The sequence below is a fragment of the Typopeltis vanoorti genome, chromosome 6, assembly GCF_054136105.1.
Source record: "Typopeltis vanoorti isolate ZY-2024b chromosome 6, IOZ_Tvanoo_1.0, whole genome shotgun sequence".
Classification (NCBI taxonomy): domain Eukaryota; kingdom Metazoa; phylum Arthropoda; class Arachnida; order Uropygi; family Thelyphonidae; genus Typopeltis; species Typopeltis vanoorti.
The window spans coordinates 104,796,885-104,813,321 of NC_143554.1; the positions used below are offsets into that span (position 1 = coordinate 104,796,885).

Here is a 16,437-nt window from a genome sequence, read left to right on the forward strand (position 1 = left end):
AAAAACATTTATAATTTCAAAATTATTTTTATTTTTCAACACAATCTCCATTAAGACTAATACATTTATTCCAGCAATGCCCCAGCACCATTATCCTGTCCCTGTAGTGGTTCTCAGTAAGATCTGCAAAATACCCCTCTACAGCTGCAATCACCTCTTGATTCGAAGAAAAACGTTGACCAGCAAGGAAGAGTTTTAGTTTTGGAAAGACATAGAAGTCAGAGAGCCAAATCTAGGGAACAGGGTGAATGTTCCAACAATTCATAGTGAAGATCCCTTAATTTTCCCATTGCCAAAGCATCTTTGTGGGCAGGTGCATTGTCCTGATGAAAGATGATTTATTTCTTCTGCAAACCGGGTCTTTTCTCACGAATTTTTTCATCTAGTGTCTGGTTAAAAGATCGGAATAATATTCCCCAGTTATTGTTTTACCCTTTACAAGATAATTAATAAACAAAATGCCTTTAGCAGCCCAAAACACCGATGCCATGACCTTTCCTGCTGATGGAACCACCTTTGTATTCTTTGGTGCTGAACAACCGGCTTCTGTCCACTGTTTTGATTGCTGGTTGGATTCTGGTGTGTGACGGTGAATCCAAGTCTCATCCATAGTGATAAATCGATGCACAAAATCAGTTTTATTCTTGTTAAAATGCTCCAAGTACTGTTCAGAGATTTTCATGTGAGTCTGTTTTTGATCTGCTGTGAGCAAGCGCAGCACACATCTTGTGCAAATCTTTTTCATTTGCAATTCTTCATGCAAAATATATCCTACACGTTCTTTTGAAATGCCTATAGTCTCAGCAATTTCACGTACTTTGACTCACCAGTCATGGTTAGGCTGAGAAACTTTTCAGATGACCCTCATGTACTGAATACAGTCTGTAAATATTGCATTAGCTACTGATTAGAGAAGTTTTCTTTAAGCAGTGAAAAATTAATGTTGCAATGTATTTTAATTAAAAAATTAATTGTACTATGGCAAAAATAAATTGATAAATATCACATTTCAAGGTTTTAAAAAAAATGCAGAATATCATCCATTTAAAAAAGAAGAATAAAGTGAAAGGATTTCTTACCTCTTGAAGACGTTGTGAAAAACTGATAACAAATGCAGGAACAAATTGCTCTCCTTTCCACATATGAGGACCAAAATTTGGCCAAAATAAAGAACTAAGCTTTTGACACATATCCTGCCATGTATCACAAATACTTATGCACTGTTGAATTTGATCTTCAACTATAGAGAATGGCTGTACCCATAGTTCAAGATGACTAAGATGCTGCTGAATATAAAGAGCAACTGAGTTCCCTTCAAAAAAATTGAAGAACAAAAATTATAAGCACTTTATCAATAGCTCTTTCAAATCATAATTTTCATGTTTGTTTTAAAAATAATGTAATGAAATACATTGGTTGCACTATAGCAAATGAAAATGCATAACTGAAAAGATTTAAATACCAAAGTAATTTTCAACTCTATTTTCAAAATTGTTCATTCTGCGAAAATATTTTATTTTTAACTAATACACTTATATTTAACTCTTAATCTGCCTAGCATAACAGCCGTACAGGGAAGATATGTTTTGCCATGGTGACAGAGGTGAAAAAAGAAGGCAATACTAGTGGAAGGTAAACTTCATAAACTACACAGGTGGATTTATTCATAATGTTAGACACCATTTCATAATTTATTGCAAAAATACTGCAAAGTGATAGAAAAATTAAAAGAAGTGCAAATGATAATGATGCATTTTGAGCTTATATTACGTTGTTTAGACAAAGGTTTTTGAAATGGAAAGCATTTGACACATGGCAAACATTAAGCCAATATTCAAGCATTGTTTTGTCCATGATTATTAAACTATTTCAGGAAATTACAACGTATACTCAATATTAATTAAAAGTAAACTTTAATCAATACTTCCTATATTTCAGCAATGTTACATGGCTATCTTCATAAGAACATAAAACTATGATTATGTGCATGCAGACACTCACAATAAGCAAATGAGGCCAAAGAGAGTAACTAATATTGTTCCTAGCGTCCTAAAGGTGCCCCTAGCGAGCTGAATTGGGTTGTCTTGGCTGTTGGGATGATTTTCTCATGTATGAGACTGTCCCAAATTTGGGACAGTCTCATACACCCAAATTTTTTGAGGTTTGGGAAGTTTTTTTAGAGCTGAGGCTGATTCCATGAATAATCTTTAATATTTATATTTGCTGCGGTGTAGTAAAGTGGCTTTCTTCCAGTGTATTCTGTGGTGGATATCCAGAGCATGGTCCGCAAGCCCAGAATGGTTGTATTGGTGAAACCGGTGGGCTGATGTTCTCATGATGCAAGCTTCCCAAATTTGGGGCAATCTCGTGCATCCAAATTTTTTGCGGTTTGGGAAGTTTTTTTAGAGCTGATGCTGCTTTCATGAACAATCTTTCATATTTTTATATTTGCTGCGGTGTAGTAAAGTGGCTTTCTTCCAGTGTATTCTGTGGCGGGTATCCAGAGCATGGTCCGCAAGCTCAAAATGGTTGTATTGGTGAAACCGGATGTAGTCTTTGTTCAGATATCCTGATGTTAGCTGTCCTGCCTGTTTGGTCATAGTAGGACAGTTTACAGCTACAAGGGGACCTGGTATACTCCAGGTAGGTCTAGGGGAAGTGGCTGGTCTTTGGTGGAGCAGATAAGGGATATCAATTTCTTATATGGTTTGTAACAGGTCGTCATGTCATATTTTTTAGGATTTTGGTCAACTTTTCAGAGGTGCCTTGGATGCAAGGAATGGTGATAGATTTAGTGTAATCGTTGTTATGAAAGGAGGGGGGGGGGGGTAACTGGTTTTAATATTTTCTGGATTTTGAATGTTAAAGATGTGGTTCAGTTCAGTGGTTAGGGCATTGTCATCTGAACAGATTAATTTTGGCCTGTTATACAGGGTTTTTATAATCCCAATTGTTGTGGGGGGGGGGGGGGATTGATTGCTGGTGAATGTATCTGCCTGTATGGGTTGGTTTTCTGTAAACAGAGAAAGCCAAGGATCAGGCTGGCATGTAATCAAAGAGTATAGGAAAGGAAGACTGTTATTATCTTCTTTTTCCAAGATGAACTGGATTCTGGGGTGTTGGTTGTTTGCTGTGTTAAGAAGATGTGGAGTGTATCTGGGTCATGTGGCCAAATAGTGAATACATCATCCACGTAGTAGCCAAACAGCGAGTTTTTGTGGAGCTGAGTTTAAGGCTTTTTCTTCAAAAGTCTCCATAAGAAAGTCAGCCAGGGGTGGGGAGAGTGGTGAACCCATGGCTGTCCCTTTCTGTCTACTAGAATTGTTTTGTCCAGCGCATGTGTGTGTGTGTGTGTAAACAAATAAAGGAACATGATAATACTTTTGCAATCTGATAAGTTGGAGAATCAATGCAATTCACGATAAGTCATACAGGACAGCCTTCTTTATGGATTTTAGGGAGGCCATATAGACAAGGAGTTCTTCCAAAGTAGGTGCATATTTTATCCACGTAGTTAGGATCCCAACTGATGACCTCATCAAGTAATTTATTTAGTTGTTTAATTTGTGAATTAGTAGGATTATGTGTGATCTCTTGGTAGGTCGTGGGGTCTTCTAATAGGCTGGATACTTTTGTCTCATAGTCAGTCTTATTCATGATTACAATAGCTTTTCTTTTATCAGCCTTAGAAATGGATATTGTATTATCTTTTCTTAAAGAAGTTAGACCTCAACAATTGATAAATTGCATGGCGGTGATTTGCTTAATTCTATATGGACTCCCTAAAATCCATAAAGAAGGCTGTCCTATCGTGAATTGCATCGATTCTCCAACTTATCAGATTGCAAAAGTATTATCACGTTCCTTAAGTGCTCCCACTGGTCATTCCAGATAAAAAACTCAACAGATTTTCTTGAAAAAATCAAGGATATTAAAATTACAGATTCTGAATTGTTAATCAGTTTTCACATCATTTCTCTGTTCACCAATATCCCTTTAATCAACACAGTCAATTCTTTATATGAAGATTACCCTCCAGATATCGCAAGGATATTCGAATATGTCATCCACTCAGGTTATTTCAGTTGGAAAAACAAAATATACACACAAATTGAAGGTACTGCCATGGGTAGCCCTCTGTCTCCACCTTTGGCAAACTACTATTTGAAACAATCTGAAGATACTATGTTCTCATCCATTCATCCTCAACCATCTCGTTGGTACCGTTACATCGATGATGTTTTTGCTGTTTGGCCACACTAAAGATGAACTTTCCACTTTTCTACAATGGATAAATAACCTTCGCCCATGCATCCAATTCACTATGGAAAAAGAAAACTCTGGTACTTTACCATTTTTGGACATCCTCGTTACTAGAACGTCTTCTGGTATCTTATCTACAAGCGTCTTTCAAAAACCCACATTTACTGGCAGATATATTCACAAAAAAGTCTGCACACCATGTCTCAAAAATTTGGCATTCTTAAATCTCTAATTCATAGAGCACATAAAGTTTGCTCTTCCCCAATAATCTTACAACAAGAACTTTCCATCATTAAAAAGTTAATGGAATCAAATGATTACAACTCCAATTAAATCCAACAGATACTTGACTCTTATGTTCCAATACCTACAGCTTCTTCAACAGTCCACAGAGTTCTAATCCCATACATTCCAGAAATCTCAGAACCTATAGGTAGAATTCTGAAAAAGTATCAATTGATTCCACCATTTTTCCTATCAACAAAATTTCTTCTTTATTACCTTCTACAAAGGATAAACTATCTTCTCTATCTTTGGCTGGTGTTTACCAAATACCTTGCGAATGTGATTTCTCTTATTTTCTCTTATTTTGGACAAACTGGCCGTTCTTTGGAAAAAAGAATAAAAGAACATCAATATTATATTGATTATAACAAACCTCTGAAGACTGGTCTGATGCAGCACAGTACTGACTCTACTCATAGTGTATAGTGGGATAAAGCTGTTCTCCTCCATAGATACAGATTCAAATATGAACGCTTATTCAAAGAAAGTTGTGAAACTATCTTACACCGACCGAATTTAAATAGAAATGACTGTGTGTGTCTCTCTCTCAAAGATCTGGGAGACTTTTATCTTATGTAAAAAAACATTTATCTTAATAGATTAAATTTGTTATTTTTCTATTATTTCCTAGCATGCGGTAACAATTGTATTTTGATAGGTGATCCACCGAACGTTTTGCTTGTATTCCATTCCTATTACTGTAACAGACACTGAAGATGTACTATTAATTTTAGTACGAAATATTTGTCCTTTTACTAATTAAAGATATTGCTGTGATTTTTGTGTTTCCTAATTAATTAAAGGACTGAGGCAACTCATATATAGAAGCTAATGACTTCACATCACTTGCCTTATCCCATAATGCAAAGCACACATCCTTGAAGACATGTATAATGCTATGCATTATGGGGTCACTACCCAGACCAGTTTCGACCTTTATTGAGGTCTCATCAGTGGGAGCCAGACCCAAAGGTGATACTAAAGTTAAGGTAATGCAGAAGTCATATTGTCAGATACGAATAGCCAAAAGGTGTCACACCTTATTATTAAAATAATCTGGATCAGAGATGCTTGTTGGAAGTTTTTCCACTTGGTTATAATATAATTTAAATTCATCAGATCTCAATCTTTATTGAAGTCTGATGAGACCTCAATAAAGGTCGAAACTAGTCTGGGTAGTGACACTTCCCATAATGCACAGCATTATACATGTCTGCAAGGATAGGTGCTCTGCATTATGGGATACTAAGGCAAGTGATGTGAAGTCATTAGCTTATATATGAGTTGCCTAAGTCCTGAAAATACTAATGACTTCACATCACTTGCCTTATCCCATAATGCAAAGCACATATCCTTGCAGACATGTATAATGCTATGCATTATGGATAAAGACTTCAATCTTTAATGAAGTCTAATGAGACCTCAATAAAGGTCAAAACTAGTCTGGGTAGTGACCCTTCCCAAAATGCACAGGATTATACATGTCTGCAAGGATAGGTGCTTTGCATTATGGGATACTAAGGCAAGTGATGTGAAGTCATTAGCTTCTATATATGAGTTGCCTAAGTCCTGAAAATACTTCAGGCGCAAACTTTGTTTGCTTATACTTGGATAAAGGGTTAAACCAAGTATATAATTTCTTGGTATCTTTAATTTATAGTATAACCAAGTGGATAAACTTCCAACAAATAAGTGTAATAAATTTATGAAATGATGACTAATATAATGATTACCAACTATAATCAGTAATAATGATGATAATATATTTTAGCGTATCTATTTAATTAAGAATTCCTTAACAGTGAGCTAGGAGGGCCAAATTTTGTGTGCATCCTCCTCTTATCATAAGTAAAAGTAACATAAAAGTTCAACTACACATACTGGTAAACTTCCTGTGTGCAACAATTGATCGAAGCATTTAATGAAGACTGTTCCCGACCCTTATTTCAGCAAACTATGAATCAAAAGAAGATCAGTATTGGCACTCACATGCCTATATGGAAATCACTGATTTCTGCAAGAAACCAGAAAGTTCATCTACAGTGGTGTCAGGAACACTGTGAGTGGACACCAGAAGACTGGAAAGATTCATGTGGTTCGATGAGTCATGTACCCTTGTTCAGGGCAGAAAGTTTGGCAGGAGTCTTATGAAGTAATGAACCTAGCCTGCCTTGTAAACACAACTCAAGGTTCTGGAGGTGGTGTCATAGTGTGGAGCATGTTCTGTTGATACAGAACAGGTCCGCTGATATTGCTGGAAGGTCAGGAATATCTAAACATTGTTACTGATCAAGTTCAACATGTAATGTTGACTTTTTATTCAGCAGGTGACAGTTGCCTCATCGATGAGATTGGTACTATCCATCAAGCAAGAATCATTCAGCAGTGGTTCAGAGAGCACAACTGCAACTTCCACCATCTTCCCTGGCCACCACAAAGCACAGAACTAAATGCCATGGAAAATGTATGAGACATGATAGAAAAAAAGATCCAGGAGCAAAGTCCTTTTCTGTCAAACCTGAGTAAGTTAAAGAATTGTCTGATGAATGCCTGTTTGAGCAAGTTAAAGAAATGTCTGGAGAACACCTGGTATGTTGTATACGTAGATGCAATCCAACACTTAGTAGAATCTAAGCCAAACTGCATATGTGCTGTAATTTGGGCTAAAGGAGGTCCAATACAGTATTAAATAAAAGTTTCTAATTCAGATGACATTATGTGTAGGCTCTATGACCTACACATATTGTCATCTGAACAGAATGAACAACAGGATCATCAAATTTGGTACAAATAAGAGTGTAAATATACCAAATGTGATATGTGTAGGTGAGTGTAGATAAATTTTTTTTTATTTTTTTTTATTGAACTTGATAAAATATACATTGGAAGACAGTTGACAAAAACGGACTATTTACATATTATCTTATCTTCCTTATACCCTCTTTTACCTTGCAGTGTCGAGGGTCCATTGATCATCGGACCTCACTCTGTTTACAGGATAAGGTGGTCAGCCTTATGCCCCTGTATATCCTATGGCCTGTAGTGTTGAGTTCTCAAGGCCAGTTTGCCTGCTTTGCGGGATGAAAAACTCCAGAATAAACTGGGGAAAAAACCCTGCTGTCCACGCCCAAGACTGGCTAACTTGGCTATGGCTGAGGAAGATCCTTCAGCTCCTCAAGTCACCGACGGGAATCGAACCTAGGATACTCGTTTCCCAGGCATATGGTTGCGAAGTGCATAGCCACTAGGCTAACCGTGCGGACTATTTACATATTATAAGAATGTATATTACAGGAAAAAAAGATTTTCTTTTTAGATATACAATAGAAATGAAGGGGAAAAAGGTACATTAGTGGCAGGCGGGATGTGTCTTTTCAGTAAGAGTCAATATTACAGTTCAGCATCACTTTTAGTTATTCTTCAGCTGAAGTGTATTGTCGTCGGCAATCCAGAACATGGTACCAGTTGGATTCCACTCCTCTATGAATTTTGTGAGAGTTCCTGCTTCTTTGTAGTAATCAAATTCCGGTCAAAGCCTGCTTTGTAGTTTCCGCCGTAGGCTATACATAAGTATTTGATCCGATTCAGTGATGGATGGGTGGTGGTTATTTCTTGTGTGCTTAAGGTAGAAACTGTAAATGACGGCCTTGGTGCAGATGAAGAGGAAATTGCATATTTTGTGTTTGTTCTCTTCTGTATGGACTAAATTCCAGTAGTCTTCTTGGCTGTGTGCATAGTTACAGGTGCTAGAGGCTGTATTCAGGGCGTAGGTGATCATCGCTTTGTTTGCAGAACAGGTTAGATATGTGTGTTCCAAGGTGCCTGAAACTTCGCAGAATAGACATTGATCCGATTGTCTTAGCTGAAATTTATGGAGCTTAGTAGGAGTTGGCAAGATGTTATGCCATAGCCTCCACTGTATGTCGAAATCAGGTTTGGCACACCTCGATTTATATGGAAGATCACACTGAAAACTGGGTGGCATGTGTAGCTTAGTAAATGAGAGGGGTTAAGGATGAATATAAGAAGGGCAAAGTTGTAGGCACTGATATGAGAAAGTGGTATATTTTCTTGTAGTTGGAGGGAAGAATTGGAAGTGAGGCTTCAGATGATGCAAGATGAAAGGTAGGCTCCCCGCAGTTTCTAAAAGAAATACGGATTCCCTGAGGTATAGCGATATCTGGATAGGCTTTTATAATAGCAGCTTGCATCTGTTGGTATTGCTTTTCAGTTTTTGGATTCTTCATTCGTAGGCTAGGGAATGTTTTCCACTTTATGGGTCAGGAGGTCCCCTATGATTCTTATTCCTGCCCAGTTCCATGTAGGGAAAAGAAGAAATGGCTGGCCAGTTGTGAGTCTTGCTATGTTTCTGTTCGAAAACAGTGGTTCTGATAGTACAGCTGACTCTGTTGATCCTGTCAGTGTGTGATGAAGTCCTGTCTTTTTCCACTGCTGTAGAGCATCTTTGTAAAAACAAGGTAGTTTAAGAGGAGCTGGTGCAGAAATGGCCATTCAGAGGATTGTGGAAAGTGTAAGTCCTCGGGTGGATGATTTCATGACGTAATCGAAGGTGGTTACGTGAGCAGTACTGGACTGAAGTGTCTTTAGGAGAAGGATTATCCTGAAGGATGTAATCTTGTTTTCAAAGGAAATCAGGCCTTGACCTCCCTTACTGAGGCTTGCAGAGTTCAGAGTATGTTGTCCAGTTAGTATTGTTCGAGAGGAAACGTTTGATTGCCTTTTGAATGTGATGGATAAATTCTTCAGGGGGTGTGAGTATTTTGAGGGTATGCCATAACACACTTGAAGCTATCTGCTTAACTATTAGTACTCTTCCTCTAAGTGAAGACATGGAACGAATGCTGTTCCATTTACCTAGCACCTGTTTAAAATAGTTGTGCAGCTGTGTTCAGTTCAGTGTGTTATATATTCTGCTTTTGCCAAGGTACACACCTAAGTATCTTTGTCCTTCACTTGTACATTCGATCGGAGAATCACTTCTATCCTTCCATCTGCCTGACCACAAGCCAGTAGTTTTTGAAGAATTTAAATTGGCCCCTGAGGCTTGTGCATATAGTCTGTGTGCTTCATCGGTTACTGTCATTTCTTCTTCATTTCGGATTATTACAGTGACGTCATCGGCATATGCTGATAGGATTATTTTTTGATGTGGTTCTGTCATGCTGGTTCGTTTGGAGATGATGGTGTCATGTACTCTTTTTAAGAAGGGTTCTATGGCCAGTGTGTACAATAGTCCAGAGAGAGGACAACCTTGCTTGATCCCTCGAGAGTATGACAAAATGCGAGTGGGCCTGTTGTTAATTTTTAAACAGAAGTGTGCATCTCTATATAGCAATTGCACTGTTTCAACGATGAGAGGACCATAGCCAAATGCCTTTAGAACTTCATAAAGGTACTCGTGGTCTACCCTGTCGAAAGCCTTCTCCTGATCAAGGCTGATGAGTGCTAGGTTTCATGTTGGCTGTTCGCAATGTGGATGAGATCTCTTATTAAATGGAGGGTATCATGTATTGATCTTCCTGGGACAGAGTACGTTTGATGTTGGCCAATAACTTCAGGCAGTGTTGGCTTTATTCGGTTTGCTATAACTTTGGAAATGATTTTGCAATTGGTATTAATTAGGGAGATTGAGACGCCAGTTTCGGATATCCGTGTGCTCTCCCTTCTTTGGTATCAATCGCGCTACTGAGGTCGTGACGGATTGTGGGAGCCAGTTAAGGTAGGCTTCTTGCAGTGTTTTGAGGAGAAGTGGTCCGATATTAGATATTAGTTCCGGGATTCTTGTGGTGTATTTAAGGGCTATAGTTAATTTGTGAGGAGAGCCTCGCGTTTTCTGTATGACAGCTGCTTCATGGTTAGGGGACCCTCAGTGTGAGGAAGTTCCCACTCAGCTTCCTCTTCTTCTAGGTCGTCATGTGGAAGTACAGTTTCCTCCCCATCTGGGAACTCTGTTTCTTCTTGGCTGGCTGCAGGTGATGAAAGGTCATTTTGAGTAGTTTCTTCTATAGGGTGAAGTTTTGAATTAGTGGGAGGCTGGGCTGGTGATTCTGGTTGCTGGGTCTGGGGATTGCTTTTAATTAGTTCGTCCTTGTCATCTCTGTTGGGAGGATTCATGTTTTCGTGCTGCGAGACTTTGTTATCAGAGCCTTGGATCTCATTACTCGGCAGGTGTTCAAGAGCATTGTCTTTTCCAGTTCGAGATTTTCTTTCCTCTGAAGTTCGTGACGGGGAGAGAATTTTTGGTTTACTTTTTCCTATGCTTTGATTTTCTTTATGTACGATACTGTTCTGTTCAGCCGGTTTGCTAATCTAGGCTGGGATGTTTGTTGATGAACTGTTGGTAATATAGGGGCAATGTTTCCTAATGTGACCTTCTTCATGACAGAATAAGTACTGTGATGAGAAGGATAAGTAGAAAGTAGGTGATTCCATTTATGTACGTGTTGATTAATTTTGGAAGGATATCTAGTGAGTCGTTGTTTGGAAAGTGCATTAATGCCTGTCTTCGAAAGCTTTTGACATGGGCAAATTCAGGCTTCTTCGTGGCTGCTGACAATGTGCATATTTTTCCTGTAACAGAACCATATCTTGATAACATGGATCTGATGAGTTGATGAGGAATTTCAGGGGCAACATTTGATACTGTTACTTTTGTCAGGGCCAGTGCTATTGGGCTGCTTCGAAGTAATAATCGTGGATATCTACACCTTTTTGCAGTACGTTTTGTGTCCACATCTCATGGACACAAAATACATGCTAAAATACACCTGCACAGTACCAGCTACGCGGGAGGCGTCAATAATATTTTGTGCAGGTACAATTTTGGCAATCGCGTCAGATAATTTTCTAATGGGATGTTTTCTTTGGTGGTGAAAATAACAATTCCATTTTCTCGGGAAATGACGTTGGTAACAGTGGTAGTTATTTTTGCGTTAATCGATTTACTGCTGGCTGATGTGGCATTTGTGTGTGAGATCAGTGTTTTGGGAGATGATAGGATATTTCCATTTGATACAATATCAGCATAAGATTTTGAATTGACTGACCTGTTTTCCATGTCCATAGCTCCGGTGAACTTTGTTCTACCTTCCGGGTCCGAAGTTGTGGGGAGGGGGATCTTTGAATTGCTAAATCCTTGATAGTACATGAATGTGAGGTTGCCATGGCAGGTAATCCTTCACTGGCTATAGCCGCAGATGAGGAGTACAGGTGGTGAAGAAGGAATTATGGCGTCGAAATTTAAGGTATGTAGGAACTGATACACCAGAGGAAGAAAACTGTCATAAATCACTTATCACTACACTTACGCGTACACAACTAATATGAGTAGATAGCTCTCAGATTGGAGATATATAAAATATATAAAAAACTAAGTCCTTCCTTGCGGATAAACATACAAAAGGTGAGAGAAGGAAGGAGCGGTATGAACGCACTTGCAACACCTTGGCCACCTATTGAATGTAGATAATTTTTTTTTTTTTTTTTTTTTTTTTTTTTAAATTGTGAACATAACAATCTTATATACAGGATTAACTGGTTTTTGGTTTTCTGCAGTTAGGCAGAGAGGTTACATGCTCATACTCTTGTTGAGGTATGTTACATCGAAGTCACTTATAAGGTGAATTACATTTTTTTTTTTTTTTTTTAAGATTAAAGCCATTAAGAGTTATTTTGACATGATACTGTATAAGAACATAAAATCTGACATGCATGTGGAAGAACACAAGAGTTACTATAGCATAATATTATCTATTTACATGAGAGTGCCAGCTGATTAATTTTTGCACTGTTAAGCACAACAATCCTTCTTCCCCCTCCTCTCTTTTGGGGGGGGGGGGGAAGAAGTCACTTCTATGCTGGAAAGTGGATTATGATGCAGTCGCCCTGCTCAGCCAGGAGTTGATCCGTGGATTCCAGTCTTGGTGGAAAAGATCTAAGGTGTTGTTTTGCCTGTGGTAGTGATGCTCATGTAAGATCCGACTTCTTACCTTTTGTTTGAAGGCTGCAAGGAGTTGGTCAGCTGCCTCTCTCTATGAAGTTGCTGTGCTGTCTGGTCTTGTATGTCTGAGGTAGAAGTTGTATATTACCGCTTTCATGGTGATGAAGAGGTAATTGCAGAATGAATGGTTATTTGACTCTGCATGGACGAGATTGAAATATGAAGACTACCACAGGTGAGAGCTGCCGTTTCCCGAGACAAACTGATTAATTGAGTGTTGACTGGGCATTCCAAGTAGATATTCCAGACTGTTCCCAATCTGTAGCAGAACAAGCAGTTATCTGAGACGTTTGAGTTAAATTTTCGTAATATAGTTGGAGTGGGTATTACATTGCGCCACATTCTCCACTGAATATCTGCATCAGGTTTGATGGCTCTTGTGCGATATGGTAGGTCCCATTGAAATAGTGTTTGATCAGATGATGCAGGATTTCCAGTAAAGTGCTTTGGTTCGACTGTTGTGTTAGAGTGCTGTAGATTTTGTTGGTGTTGCTGGGTGTTTCTCCCATGAGTTACTGGTTTTTATCAGAAAGATAGGAGCGGATCTTCTGAGTTAGGAGGGCTAAGCCCCTCTTCAGTTATGCTATCAGGCATAGCGGCTTGAAAAGCGGCCTTTACAGTGTGTGTCTGCTCAGACTGATTCCCATATTCCAGGTTTTTGAGCGATTTTGGAAAGCGCCAGGTGAGGCTTGGAGAAAGAATGTCACCCAAGATCCTCACGGTTTGCCAGCGCCATGGAGGAAAGAAAATCTCTTTCTGAGTGATCAGGCTTCTTACCATCGTGTTGTGGAAGATGGGTTCCATGAGGATTTCAGGTAGGGATGCTGTCTTCACTGTGTGCTGGAGGTTTAGCTTCTTCCATCGTCGAAGGGCATCTTTGTAGAAGTTTGTTAGATTTTCTGGCACATGAGCTGTTGTCATTCTTAAGGTTGTGGTGAGAGAGAGAGAGAGATCTCTAGTGGAAGAAGTGAAAATATATTCAGTGGTGCATTTGTGTGATATTTCCTGTGGTAGGGTATTAAGGAGAAATCAAGCGCAGAACATTGTTATCCTGTTGTCAATGGAGGTCAAATTTTGTCCTCCATCTTTGAGAGAAGTACATAGCTTGGAGTAGGAAAGCCAGTTTGTTTTGTTCCATATGAATCGATAGATGTTGACTTTATTTGTTTGATGAATTGCACTAGTGGCGTGAGAATCTTTAGTGTATGCCAAAGGACACTGGTGGCTATTTGGTTAACGATTACTCTTCTCCCTCTTGTGGAGGCAGAGGCTCGTATTGCTGCCCACTTTCCTAGTACTTGCTTGAAACGTTTGTTTAGTGTTTCCCAGTTCTTATCCACATAAGAGGGCATGTTTCCTAGGTAAATCCCCAGGTATTTGTTTCCCCTCTGCAGACCAGGTACCGGACATTGGGGAATCCATTCGGTTTGTCCATTTGCCACACCACAGTCCTGTGGTTTTGTGTGTGTTTAGTTTGGCTCCTGAGGCTGCCTGATATTGTTGGTATGCCGTTTGTATGTTATGGAAGTCCTCTTCTTTGTGGGCTATGATTGTAACATCATCAGCATATGCTGTCAGGGTTATGGTTTGGTAGGGAAGTTTAGGCCAGGATGACTAAGCAGCATGCTAAGTCTATACAAAAAGGGTTCAATGGCAATTATATAAAGAGGACAGGAAAGTGAACAGCCTTGTTTAATACCTCTGCTGTATGGCACAGTTATGGTAAGCCTGTTGTTTATTTTCATGCAAAAGTGTGCCTTGGCATACAGCATCTTAATAGAATGATGCTTGAGCCAAAGCCAAAGGCTTTCAAGCAACTGAAGAGGTATAGGTGTTCAATGAGGTCGAAAGCTTTTTCTTGGTCTAGTGTTACAAGACCCATTGTTTCACTGTTGTTGTTGGCTATGCTTATGAGATCCCTTATGAGGTGTAAGTTTTCGTGGATAGATCTTCCAAGGATGGAATAGCTCTGATGCCTATTTATAATTTTGCTCAGAGCAGGTTTAAGTTTGTTGGCAATGGCTTTTGATATAATTTTACAGTTGGTATTTATGATAGAGATGGGTCTCCAGTTTCCTAATTTTGTCGTATCTCCTTCTTTGGAATGAGTTTAATAACAGATGTTGTCATATTGAGTGGGAAGCCATTGGTATTCGCGTTGACAAATACTCTGTAGAGGATAGGTCCAAGCTTTCATATCGGAGAGAATTATATTTGTGGCCTCCATAGATGTTGAGTTGGCTTAGTATAAATTTTTGTAGTACTGCAAGGTATGTAAGAGGATTTCGTCATGATTTTCTATGATGTTTCCATTATCTGTTTTAATAGCAGATATAGTGGTGCACTCTTGTTGGCGTTATTCTAGTGAGAAGAAATACTTTGTGGGTGCATCTGCGAAGTTAATGTGTTGGCGTCATGCTCTCATCAGTGCTCCTCTTGCAGAGTGCTCTAGGTGTGAGCACATGGTGACTTCTAGCGACTGGTATTCCTCAGATTCTAGATGATGCAATTGCTGTTGTTGTTGCAGATTTTCAAGGACTGAATGCTTATTCAAATTTCTCTGGTGACTATATTTTTGGGTAAATACCCTAACTTTAGATTTAAAGAGTGACCACCACTCAGAAATTGATTGGGAAGTAGGTGTATCTCTGATGAGAGTTTCGATATAGATTTTGGAGGTTCTGAGATATTCTGTATCCTTTAGTAGGCTGTTGTTAAATATCCAGTATGCTCCTCCTTTGTGTCCGGTGTGTCCAGGAATGCAAATGCTAAGAAGGATGGAATCATGGTCTGATGCATGAGATGGATGGCATGTGACTCTCCTGATGTAGGGTATTGTGTGCATCGATGTGTAGTATCTGTAGAGCCGTGTCTGGTATAGGACACTGGTAGGACCACCTTTGGCTCTCCAGGAGAATACTTTCTCATGTGGGTGCAAGTGTCTGAAGGTGTCAGTTAGCTTGTAGTCATTTATTACATCCTGGAGAAGCTGAGCTAGTGAGTGTCGATGTTCTTGGCATTGCTGTCTGTCCATTGCAGGATCCAGAATGCAGTTGAAATCCCATGCCATTACAATGTGGTCACTGACCTTGCTGAGGTGGTTTCGGACAAACTCTAGTACCTGCACTGCAAGCTGTTCATTTTGTGGGATGTATATGTTAATGATATATATTTTCTTTCCTGTCTGAGTTGTAATGAGTGCATATATTGCACACCCAGGAAAAGTATCAATTATTTCTTTTTTCCTTTATTTTCGTTTATCCTTTTCCTGAGATTGGTGGTTTTTCTCCCTCTTTTTCCTGCCAGAATGGTTCTTAATTCTTCCAGCTGGGTGGATTTAGAACTCTTCACAAAAACTGTGAGTTTTTGTGAAGAGCCTCGAACTTTTTTAAGAAATCGCTGAAGCTGCTCATTTGTAAGTGGGCATTCAGTGTGAGGAAGACCTGCATTTCCAGTTTCCTCTTCATCATCTGAGGACTCAAGAAGCTCGATCTCTTCATCCCCCTCTACAGGCTGTTGGGAGGGTTCCGGAATGCTTGGAGGCAAGGTTCCCTGTAGCAGCTGCGCTGGTTTGTCTTTGGCTGTTTTTCCGTTTTTGTTTCTTGCTCCTTTTCATTATTTTTATCTTTATCAGAGTCAGTTAGTGGTCTGTTTTCTGTTTCCTTTTCTCTAGGATTGCTTTTAATTGATGTTGGTGGAGGTTCTTCCAAAAGTTGGGTTTCGTTAGTGCTACCACTTGATTTTGTCTCCTCGGTATTCGACTGAGAGTTGTTTCCATGAGATTTTTGTTGCTTGTTAGGGATGCACTGTTTTTAGGGGTTGGCTGCTTCTGATTCTCTGATCCGCTAGGGTTGGTAGTATTGTTAAGC

General features: G+C 39.2%; 1 protein-coding gene across 1 annotated transcript in view; it reads right to left on the minus strand.

Moving 5' to 3' along the window:
• The window catches only part of btv (dynein cytoplasmic heavy chain beethoven), a 1,245,321-nt gene that overhangs the window by 1,167,528 nt on the left and 61,356 nt on the right, over window positions 1-16,437 (minus strand). The window contains exon 5 of the mRNA XM_090394552.1: window positions 1,080-1,312. Coding sequence (XP_090250678.1) covers window positions 1,080-1,312 — 233 coding nt within the window. The remainder of the gene's footprint in view (window positions 1-1,079; window positions 1,313-16,437) is intronic.